The 11,696-nt window shown below is 39.5% G+C and overlaps 1 protein-coding gene across 1 annotated transcript in view; it reads right to left on the reverse strand.

Moving 5' to 3' along the window:
- Positions 1 to 4,830: 4,830 nt before the first annotated feature.
- The window catches only part of CTNNA2 (catenin alpha 2), a 1,364,056-nt gene continuing 1,357,190 nt past the window's right edge, over positions 4,831 to 11,696 (reverse strand). Inside the window, exon 18 of the mRNA XM_027846144.1 lies at positions 4,831 to 5,372. Within this exon, the coding sequence (XP_027701945.1) occupies positions 5,085 to 5,372 (288 nt within the window). The 3' untranslated portion in view covers positions 4,831 to 5,084. The remainder of the gene's footprint in view (positions 5,373 to 11,696) is intronic.

Consider the following 11,696-nt stretch of genomic DNA (forward strand, 5'->3'; position numbering starts at 1 on the left):
GTCCTGCATGGCAGGGAATCTCCAACCTCCCAAGGAAGCCCATTCCACTTTTGGAGCCATCTCATAATTTAGAATTTTTTTTTGACTGACATTGAGTTGTAATTTGATTCATTTCAATTGTTGTTCAGTCATTTTCAATTGTGTCTGACTCTTCATGACCTCACTTGGTGTTTTCTTTGCAAAGATACTGGAGGGGTTTGCTATTTTTTTCTCCAGTTCATTTTACAGAGGGGGAAACAGACAAACAGGGGTAAGTGACTTGACCAGATCACACAGCTAGTGTGGCTGTGTGATCTGAAACTAGATTAGAACTCAGGTCCTCCTGATTCCAGGCCCTGCCCTGCATGATATCCACTGAGCCACATAGCTGCCCACTTCATTTCAACAGGAGTTGAATTTCTGTGATTGTTGTTGTTGCTAATTTTTTCAGCAGCAGGTTCTCCTCTTTGAGGCTAGAATCCATATTATATTTCATTGTGGTCCTGAACAGGACCTACCCTATGTCAAAATGGAAAGCAAACAAAAATATTTTGGTCACCCAAACCTTCCTCTGCAGTCTCTCTCCACTCCCAATTACACTGTTACTCTGTCCCTCTGTCTCTGTCTCTGTCTCTGTCTCTCTCTGTCTCTGTCTCTGTCTGTCTCTGTCTCTCTCTCTCTCTCTCTCTCTCTCTCTCTCCACACACATACAGGGTATCCTGTCATTCCATGCTAATTCCAGATAGTCAAGTTTCCTGACATGTGATAATCTCCTAGAATGTCAAGTGTGTAGGTGGCACAGTGGATACAGTGCAGTGTGCTATGCCTGGAGTCAGGAAGACATGAGTTCAAATCTGGTCTCAGACACTTGCTAGATGTGTGACCCTGGGCAAGTCACAACTTATCTGCCTTAGTTTTCTCATTTCTAAAATAAGTATAATAATAGCACTTACCTTTCAGGATTGCTGTGACGATCAAGTGAGATCGTATTTGTAAAGCACTTAGCACAGTGCTAGGCACATAATGCTATATAAATATTAGTTCTTATTATTATTGTAATTATTATTATTATTATCATTATCATTACTATTATGATTACTACCATCTGAGAGTAGGCACTACTTTGGTTTTGTCCCCGTTTCCTCAGTCACTATCATGGTACCTAGTACATGATAAGCACATAAGAAATGCTTGCTGAATTGAATTGAATCATAAGATTCTCAATATAGAGTTTGCCAGTACCTTCTTTATCAGTGAAACCAGTCCCCTTCTTTTATAGGTGTGGAAAAGGAGCTTCAATCCCCCAGCTAGTCTAGCCCATCAAGAATCGTTCTGCCTTCTAGGTCTTCCTTGCCGTTCCTCTGCCCCCTATAAAATTGGGGTGAAAGGAGGATTGGAGGGGAGGAGAAAATCTAAAACAGAAGATTTCAACTTTACTTGTGAGATGGACACTTAGAGTAGCTGGTGAAGCCAATGAACACCTTCACAGAAGAATGTGTTTTTTTTTTTAATGAATAAAATAAAACACATAGGATTAGAAAGGAAACCAATTATTTTGAAAAAAAAGTTATTAAACACACACACACACATGCACACACACACACACACACACACACATGTCATTGGCCCCAGGTTAAGAACTCCTGGTCTAAGGAGTCTCTAAGATTCCTTCTAGGCTTAAGGTTGAATGATTCTGTGTCTTCCTCCTCTCAATCCCATGAATCACAATCTCTCAAGCTGTCTGTCAGCAGAGCCCACTAGTGGGATGGATACATGTTGGAGTGTGACTGGTAATGAGTTAATATTTCTAATAAGAAAAAAAAATATTTCTAAAAAGGACTTTCTGGAGTTACCCCAGGCAAACAATGAGATTTTCAGGAAGATGACAAGCCTGCAGAGAAAATATGTTTAGGTAGGGCTCTTTTTCATGACTCCAAGAGATTGGGATGTGAGTAGTTTATTGGCAGTGATAAAATATTGCCTTAGGAGGCTGTATCAATGGGGCCCAGCCAAAAACAACAGATAGCCATAAGTACAGAGTCCAAGTAGAAAGCCTCATGTGAAGAACCTTAAGTTAAAGGCATAAGGGGAGATCAGAAGTGGGGAGGCACCATTTAAAGCCCCGAGTAGTACTTGTTTTCCTTCCCTGTATGGTATGACCAGGCACTATTACCTAGGATCGGGCCCTGACAGCATTGGCAGTCCCCAATTCACAATACCGTCAGGCACGCCATAAGTACATCTGCCAACTTTTCCTATACAGGCATTTGGGGATGTTAGATAGAAAGTAGGTTTGCTATTACACAAAGGACAACTCTTTGAGGTGACATGACCTTGGAGTAGAGCAGTCACTAGGATGAGGAAACTGGGCCATTTCCCTAGGACACCAAATTTAGAAAGTGTCATAATTAGAGGGAAATGACAAGTGCTTGTAGCACTTCAAACACCAACACCTAGGTGGCAAAGAATAATTAATTAAATAAGTAGGTACCGGGTGGCACCTGACTTTGCTTTCCCTCCCCTCCCCTCATCCCACCTGTGGGTACATTTTAAGTTGGCCTGCTTGGAAACTGGCTGGATTTCTACTTCCTGATGAGAACACATTCTTAAGTTTTGTATAGATTCAGCATTATACATGCTTGTCCAGAAAATGAAATTCTAGCTTTGGATAAAATTTGAATGTGAATGGAAAAAAAATTAAACTCAAAATCCTCCACTTTTCACACAAGTGGATGTGGCATAGAATGGATTCTCCGGAAGATACTTTTCACAGTCCCCTGCATCTAAAAAAGCATTAGAGTTTGCTATAATGAAAGAGGTGTGATGTAATAGGAAATGAAAGAACTTGGAGTCAGGACTCACAGATCTGCTACTAACAAGCTATGTAACAAGCTACTAACAAGCTTAAAACTGGCCCTCTTTGGGCTCTAGAGACACAGAACCCTGAAATTTGATGATCTCAAAAGCAACCTCCTATCTTTACATTCTCACGATTCCACGGCACTTTTTAAGAACAAAAATTCACAGTTCTATAAGGTTTAAAAAGTCTGTGAAATAAGCAATGAAACTATTAGGATTTCCATTTTAGAGATAAGGAGACAGGTTTAGAAAGACTTTATTGTGTATTAAAGAAAGGAAGAAATTGCTGTTGTGTTAAAATGGTAATAATAGGAAATAAGGAAATAGAATTTAAAAATAAAGTATGACAGCTAGGAGGAAGCAAGCTGGCCAAATGAACACAGAAGCAATCTCCACTGTCTAGAATGATCCCAATGAAATTGTGGAAGATTCTCAAAGGAACCATATTTAGCTTGTTGGGGAAAGAAATGGATGATTTCCTGAGCACTCCCTAACTTAAACTATGATGACTCAGAAATAATTCAGATTTTTAAGGATGGAAGGGTAGACTTATATTTTCCCTATATACCAGTTGACATTCAACTATAACTTGTCTTGGTATTCAAGCATTCCTTCAGACATTCTCAAAGAGCCCATGGAGATGGTTTCCAGGGGTTGGGGAAGTGTCTGAGTGAAGAGAGAAAAGTATATTCCTCAAGCTGCCAATGAATGTGGGGGCTGATTTACCACAATACTCATTGCTTACTGAAAAAGATGGTTCCAGTATGCTAATACTATCTAGGAAAGTAGGCCACAGATAAAGTCAATGGCCAATGTATTGATATTCCTAGTCATATGGCTAAGAAGTGCTGGATCTGTTTATTTAAAAAAAATACTTATTTTAAACACTTACTTTGTTCTAGGCACATGATGCAAATATAAAAGTGAGATAGTTTCTGCTCTCAGGGACTCTCTATTACAATGGGGTAAATACATTCAGGAAGTCAGGTGGTGAAATGGAGTGTTGGAGTTGACTGGACGATCTAAGTTCAAATATTGCCTCAAACTCTTCATTAGCTGTGTCACCCTGGACAAACCACTTGCCCTTTCTTAGGTTCAGTTTCTTTATTTGCATAATGGGGATAAAAATGTCATCTGCCTCCCAGGATTTTTGTGAGGATCAAAAAAAATAATCTATGTAAAGTGATTTGCAAACTTTAAATTGCTATATTATTAGCCAGGACTCAAACCCTGGTCTTCTGATTCCAGGTCTAGTGTTCCTACTCTTCTGCCCATGCTCAAGTTCCAACCCACGAGTGTGTACCTGAATTGACGCAAAGCATCACACAGACTTCAAGGTTAAATGAGTTTATTTAGAGTTAGTGGATACAATGGTATAGTAGATACCAGCACTCCAAGCTATACCTATATATTTGCCTCTAGACTGTCACACATTTTCAAATTTCCACAGTTCTAAACATTCCACCTTTGGGCCTTCTATTTCTAGCAAAAAATAAAATCATAACCAAAACGGCAAAGGCCAGCCACCACATTGTGCTTCAAATGCTGCTATCAGGATTTCAACGGGCAAAAGTCAATTTCAGTTTTTGTCAGTGAATGGGAATAACTGATCACATGAACAAGAGTCATAGCAGGAGTAGAAGATGAAGAACAAAATGTGGATTAAAAGAAGCACTTGAAGCTGGATTATTTAGGTTTCCCCTATGTTAGAAATGCACATACTATCATGAAGATATGACCTCAAAGTTTAATCGTTTGATCCGTTGGCCACACACGTAAGCATATCGGCTAGTACATTTTTTTTTTCACTGAAACAGAAGCAATACAAGTTTAATTTTCTACCATCACCCCACCACCCCCAACCCCAGCCTTTTCACTTAGCAATATACCTGCCAACCTAATGTTTCTTGCATGCATAAAGTTTTGCTTTGATAGATCAAAATTTGTCTTCCCCCTCCCTCCCTTTCCCTTACACTTTAAGATGTAAATTTGTTGGCCAATTCTACGTAGGCATTTCAAGAGTACTTTCTGTCAGCTTTGGACAAGATCGTCTTGCCCACTCAAGCTGTCCATGAGTTGATTCTGTCTGATCTGATCTCGTGTCACATGCAAACTGATACTGGTTCATTAGCTTTTCCCCATGCCAGAGGCACATAAGTCAGCAGGTACATATACAAAAAGGATTAGAAACAAAAAAAAGCAAACAAAAGAAAACCTTTTTTTTTTCCCTAGTAAAGCCTAGTGTCTTAAAAGGAATCCATTGCTTTAAATTCACTTAAAGCCTGTACAGGAGAAATGTGTTTCTTCTGAGAGCCTCTTCTAACTCTTGTCTGATATTCTTCTGGTTTTTCTCGCTTCACTAAGGGCTTTTTCTCAGGAGCTTTCATCTTCCACGACACCACAGGGGAGTTCACAGCGGCTGTCCCATAGACCTTCTGGTATTTGGTGGAGGCCACGTAGGAGGCTTTCACGGTGAGAACCACAGCATTCATCAAGTTCTTGGCTGCCTGGATGAGGGATGTGGCACTATCCAGCTAGAGAAAGGGACAAGAGAATGACATACACCAGAGTTACTCAAAGTCAAACATCCAGAAGGGGGCTGACACATTTCTGCCATTAAGGAGCAGGGAAGGCAACCTGGATTCGCCAAAAGAAGAGCTTATGATTTGAAGTGATAGAACAGGAGGGAAGGAGAGCCTGCCCACCTCCATCATTCCCCCAACCACCACTAGCCTTTGACCCTCAGCATGCTGAGGCTCTGGACAACATTGGAAACTTTTTTATTGTCTTTCTACAGATGCAGATATCAACTGGATAAAAGAGATCCCTCTTTTGAGCTTGTGAAAATATCATATTAAGATAAGGTTTGCCTATCAGGTTTTCCTAAAATGTTGCACTCTCACTTACACAGGGACCACATCAAGAGCACCAGTTAGCAGTCAGTACAGACTGAAAAGTCAAACTTTTATTTTTACAGCTGAGTTTTATATCCATGCAACTGATTACTAATAGAGAATAGCGATTTGAAGAAACACAGATCCTAGCTTAGATCAAGAGGCAGGACAGGACTGGGATTAAGTAATGGTGTATGTTCATGGACTCCCTGGTTTCTAACCAGGATGTAAATTATGCTGGGAAATGAACTGAACAAGTCTTGAGTCTGTCATTTGAAAACAAACAAACAAAAATTGACCCTGGCTAACTCATATTGTCAGGATGTAAGCAGTGTGACCATGGACCACTACCACAAAAAGTATCATTGAGATTCCCATGAAAAAAGCATTAATTTATGAATTCACCCAGGTCATGGATTCTAACTCTGAGTGTATGCCAAGTCACTATTCTGAGTATTCTCTTTTCTCTCTACACTCTCCCTTGGAGACTCTAGCTCTTGGGGGTTTAAATATCATTTTTATGCAGATGATTTCCAGATGTACATATCCAGTCCTAGTCTCTCTTCTGAGCATTAGTCCTGGATAACCAACTGTCTTTTGGACAGTTTGAAATGGATGTCCCACAATCATCTCATATTTAACATGTCCAAGACAGAATTCATTATCTTCCTTTCCCATCTCCACCCCTCCTCTATATTTCCCTGCTACTGTTGTGGGCACCAACATCCTTTCATTCACATAGTTTCAGAATCTCCTTTGGAATCACTTTAAACTTGAAACATATCTAACCAGTAGGCAAGTCTTGTGTCTTTACCCCTCTACCATCTCTCACATACTCCTCTTCCTCTTCACAGGAACCAGTCCAGTTTAGAGTTGTATCACCTCTTACTTGGGTTACTGTAATAGCCTTTTAATTCATCTTCCTGCTTCTCATTTCTCCTCTTAACAATCTATCTTTCAAATATTCTCCAAAGTTCTTTCCCTAAAGTGGATGACCATGTAATCCCTTTAACCCACAAACTTCAATGGTTTCCTTTATCTCAAGAATCAAATATAACCATTTTTTTTGGCATTTAAACCTCTTTTCAACCTGTTCTACCTGCGTACTCACTGTTGTGGTTTAGGTCATATTGAACACCATGCTAATTTGGACACCATATACTGTCTTTCATTTCCATCCCTTTCCATGCCTGAAATGAACATCCTCCTGTGGGCATCTATAATTCATTTAAGATTCAGATCAAGTACCACCTTTAGCAAGATGCTTTCTCCCCACCCCACCCCTTGCCCCTCACCAGTTGTTAGTACCTCCTCCTCCAAGACTGAGTTGTATGGGGTTCCCAATATAGAAACCCTCTGTTTTGGCTTTTAAAGCCCTTCACAACCTGGCCCCAACATATCTTTCCAACCTTATTGTCTATTATTACTCTCCCTCCCACACTATGCAGTCTAGACAAGTGGGCCTCAAACTATCCTCATCTCTGTTTCTCACACACAGAACTCATTTTCTCATCTTGGTACCTTTGTAATGACATGTCTGTAATGCACTCTCTCCTCACCTTTGACTTGACAGAATCCCTCACTTTCTTCAAAGTGAAGCTCAAGTATTTCCTCATCTCCACAATTGCTAGTACCCTCCCTCCCTATCATGTATTCTGTTTGTATACATTCCATACATAGTCATTCTTCACATACTTATAAATTCATACATTGCTTCCCCTCATGGAATATAAGCTTTTTGAGGGCAGAGATTGTTTCGTTCTTTTGACATGAATTCCCAGCCCCTGGCACAGTGCCTAGAGGATATTAAGCACCTAAGAAATCCTCCATGATTGATAGAATTGTAATCATTAAATCCAATCCTCCCACCAATTTGGGAGGCATGCAGAGACAGATTTATGCAGCAAAGTGGTGAACTTTGAATGAGTCTGACACTTCTCTTGACTAACACGCATTTTGAAATAACTGAACCTTCACAATATAGGGATATTAAACACTCCCTTTCCCTACTATGTGTCAGGTACTCTGCTAAGTGCTGGTGATACAAAGGAAGGCAAGAGTTCCTGCTCTCAAGAAGCTTGCAATCTAATGGAGGAGACAACATGCAAAAAAAAACTATGTACAAATGAAATATGAATTAGATAATTTTAACAGAGGGAAGGCAATAGCATTAAATGAGATCAGGGAAAGTGTCTTGCAGAAGGTGGGACTCAAATTGAGATTTGTAGGAAGCTAGAGAAGCCAGGAGACAGAGGAGGAGAAGGAGGGAGGGAATTCCAGGCATGGGGGACATAGGGTCAATGAAAACACTTGGAATTGGATATAGAGTGCTGTGTATCAAGAATAGGAGACATAAGGCAAGCAAGAAGATTGAGAGTTAGAGATATTCTAAGTTAAGATATGGATAGAAACTAGACCTTAAACCAATGCCATACTGCATCCCAAACATGCTTTCTACCTACTTTCCATCTCATTTCACCACATTACCTCTCCTGCTAGTTGAGACCTAAACAATGTACCAGAATAGTCTACAAGAATGAATCTCAATAAACACTATAGCTCTCAAAGGTCTATGTCCCACTGTGCATCAACCATTCAGCTATATGCACATTCAGTTATACTCATAGAAATAGACACATTCTCACATTGAGTTCAGAATGCTCAGTCCATAAGTCTGAACTGGTTTCTAAGGATTACTGAATACAGACACTATCCAATCGTTCTTGGTAACAAGAAAAACAGCCAAGAGTGGATGAGTGAAATTCATAAATCATCTCAGGCATCTAATATGAATCAACACGTTTCTTACATGGCCGAGTCTCCAACTGAACAGACTTGGATTTCATTTTCCTTTCTTTCCCCAGTGTGACCTCCTGGTAACAACAACAACAGAGTCAAACAGCTGTAGAAGGTAGTCAAGGCCCAGGCTTCTTCATCAATTATTTATTCTGGCCAAATAACCATGGGTTCAAACTTATCTGAGGTTCTTTGCACTTTGCTCCTTATTCTCAAAAGGGAAAATTTAATTTATGAAGTCCATCAGTTCTGCTGAGCACACCTTCTTGTGAGTCTGACTGATAAGTACAAAATAACTTGACTAACCAAGTCATTTGTGTATGTATGTGTGTGTATGTGTGTGTGAATGTTCCTCAAAAAGCAACATCACATTTAGTAACATATAAAGAAAAATAATATGAATGAATGAAACAAAAAAAAAGAACCAACAATGTTTCAAGCACTGAGCTAAGTAGGAGAGATAAAATCCAATAGTAAGACATTCCTTATCCTCAAAGAGTTTATACTCTACTGGGGAAAGACAAGACCTATGGAGCAGTTATGACTTAGGAGGGGTGTTTTCATTTGTAAAGTCCCAGACATAATGAGCGTAGTCACTGATTGAAACACATATTTTTCCATTAGCAATGACATGGATGATTTGCTATGTTTGTTATTATATGTGTAAGGGTGAATCTATTGAATAAAACAATTACTCTAATACCATTTAAGGTAACTAAAAAGTTTCTCTGCCCCTGCGTCTTTATCCCTTTGAGAGCACCTCTCCTGAATCAATCACCAAATCAAAGAAATTAAACTAAAAGCAAAGATGCCTAATTGATTTGGAAGGAGTGAAAGCCATTGGATGAAATGGGATTACACTGTATAGGAAGTCCATCAGGATTGGTTGCAGAGTCAGTCATACTTTGTAGAACTTGTATAAAAATAACAAGCTAATCCTGAATTTGACATTCCAATAAGCAGGCTTGCTTTATGACGGGACATTTCCAGCTAAGCCCCTGAGAGGGAATCACTGAGGAGAAAGGAGGGATCCTCTGTCTTCTCCCCTTCCCTTAATCAATTAATAATCATGTGAGCTTTGAAAGGTTGGGAGATTTGGACTTCCCATCAATATCCTAGCTTTGTTCCTGGATCAGCAGTTGCTAATGACAGTATGAATATTGGGAGTTCATGGCAAACCAGACATATTAAGGAAAGGCAAATCTGAGACTCTCTAAGCAGCCTGGCAGAGAAGTTCCAGAATACCTAAGGGAAACATTATCAGTACCTCTTGAAGAGGAGAAAAGAACTTCTGGAAACAGATGTATAGGATACTCCTTTGCCACATGTGCTCTCTAACTTGAGTCTACTTTCCAATGGGATCAACATGCACTCATGAGAAAGTATGCCCCCAGTCTTGAGGGATGCTTTATGACAGCTGTCCTTATTACACTACCTTACTAAATATCCTTTTCTAAAAGCTAATTAAATTTGGCTGGATGATTATTATCCCGATAGTCTAATGGGGGGTGGGTGCAGGTGAAGATTATAAGCAATAGCATTATAAAGATGCTTGAAACCCCTTACTGTTACCCCAGCTGCCCTCTAGTTCAGGAAATGGCCAGCATGCCAATTGAGTATGTGTGTGAGTAGTGGTGGTTAGAATATAGCTTATGAACAGGTGCTACTCATGAAATTAACAAAATAAGATTCCAGAAAGTTGAGTAGATCTGAACATAACTATTAAGGAGAAGTCATTATGATCACTAATTTTTTTAACATTTTAATTCAAATCAAGTTTACTGTATGGGAGAGATAGCGTCATATAGTGAATAGAGAGGTGACCTTATAGTCAAAATGACCTGGATTCAAGTCTGGCCTCTGACACATAAAGGTTGAGTTGGACAAGTTATAATCACCCAGTGACACTGGCAACTCTTGAGGGCTATAAATTCCAAAATAGGTGCCAGTCTGCATGAGTAGAGATAACTTTATTTTTTTTATTTCTTTGCTTTTAAAAATAAAATTTTAGAAATATTTTTAAATAAATTTTTATTTTTTTCCAGATCATAGAACTTTTTTAAGCAGGAAGGGACATTTTAGCAGGAAGATGAAACTGAGAGATGTTAGTAACTTGTCAACGGTAACACAACTAGTAAGTATTTGAAGCAGGATTTGAACTCAGGTCTTACAGATTTGCTACAGTCAGTGCTCCACTCATTATACCAGCTAGTTTCTTCCATAAATGACATCATACTATTATAATAGCATGCCTTGTCTCTAGATCCTCTCAGGTTACCCAGCCCACTGCCAGAATACTTTGGATAAAACTCATGCAGAGCAGAGTGATCCAGTCAGCCATTAATGTCATCCAAGAATCCTTACTGGCTAAAGCCTGAGAGAACAGGGGTCTATGAAGTCAGAGCTGAGCCAATATGTAGCCTCATCCCTGCACCTAAATGGGTACATGTAATAGTGGTAACCAAAATAAAGTAATCCATTCTCCCCAATTTGAAAGAAAAAAAAAGATGCCAGGTACGTTTGATGGATGGGTCGGAGACAAGCCTACAAAATCAGCATAGGGACAGAATATTGTTGGTGGAAGGGACAAAGAAAGCTCTCATCAACAGTTTTGATTATGGGATCTCTTCCAGTTGGCTTTACAGACTATTGACACAAAGACCTGAAAGCCAAAGGACCCTGAATGTGGAGCAGCAAATAGTGTTTAGATGTTAAATTGGCTGCAATATTCAGTGGGGCTGCCAAGTGTGCTCAGTTTAGGTCAGGGAATGCTGCTATCTCCATAAATCAAGAGAATGGGCACAAACAGGCCACTTGTAGGATTTATAGGCATGATTATGATCAATAAATTTATCAACACAAAATATGACAAACTTCCAGAAAACTATCAGTCCAACCAATTAAAATATATTTCAAAGCAGAATTTAGACAATGGCTACAATAATGCAAATGGAAAAAAATAACAAAACCCTGAATTTTCTATAATTATGATGACTTGTTTCAACATCAAAGAAGAGATGAAAACATATGCTGTTCTTTGCAGAGGTAGGGGATTATGGGTGTGGGATACTGCATATATGTGAGACTCCATGGATGTGTGGGTCAGGTTAGTTAACTTTGCTCCTTCCTTCCTTCCTTCCTTCCTTCCTTCCTTCCTTCCTTCCTTCC

The sequence above is a fragment of the Vombatus ursinus genome, unplaced genomic scaffold, assembly GCF_900497805.2.
Source record: "Vombatus ursinus unplaced genomic scaffold, bare-nosed wombat genome assembly UNPS02015066.1, whole genome shotgun sequence".
NCBI classification, from domain to species: domain Eukaryota; kingdom Metazoa; phylum Chordata; class Mammalia; order Diprotodontia; family Vombatidae; genus Vombatus; species Vombatus ursinus.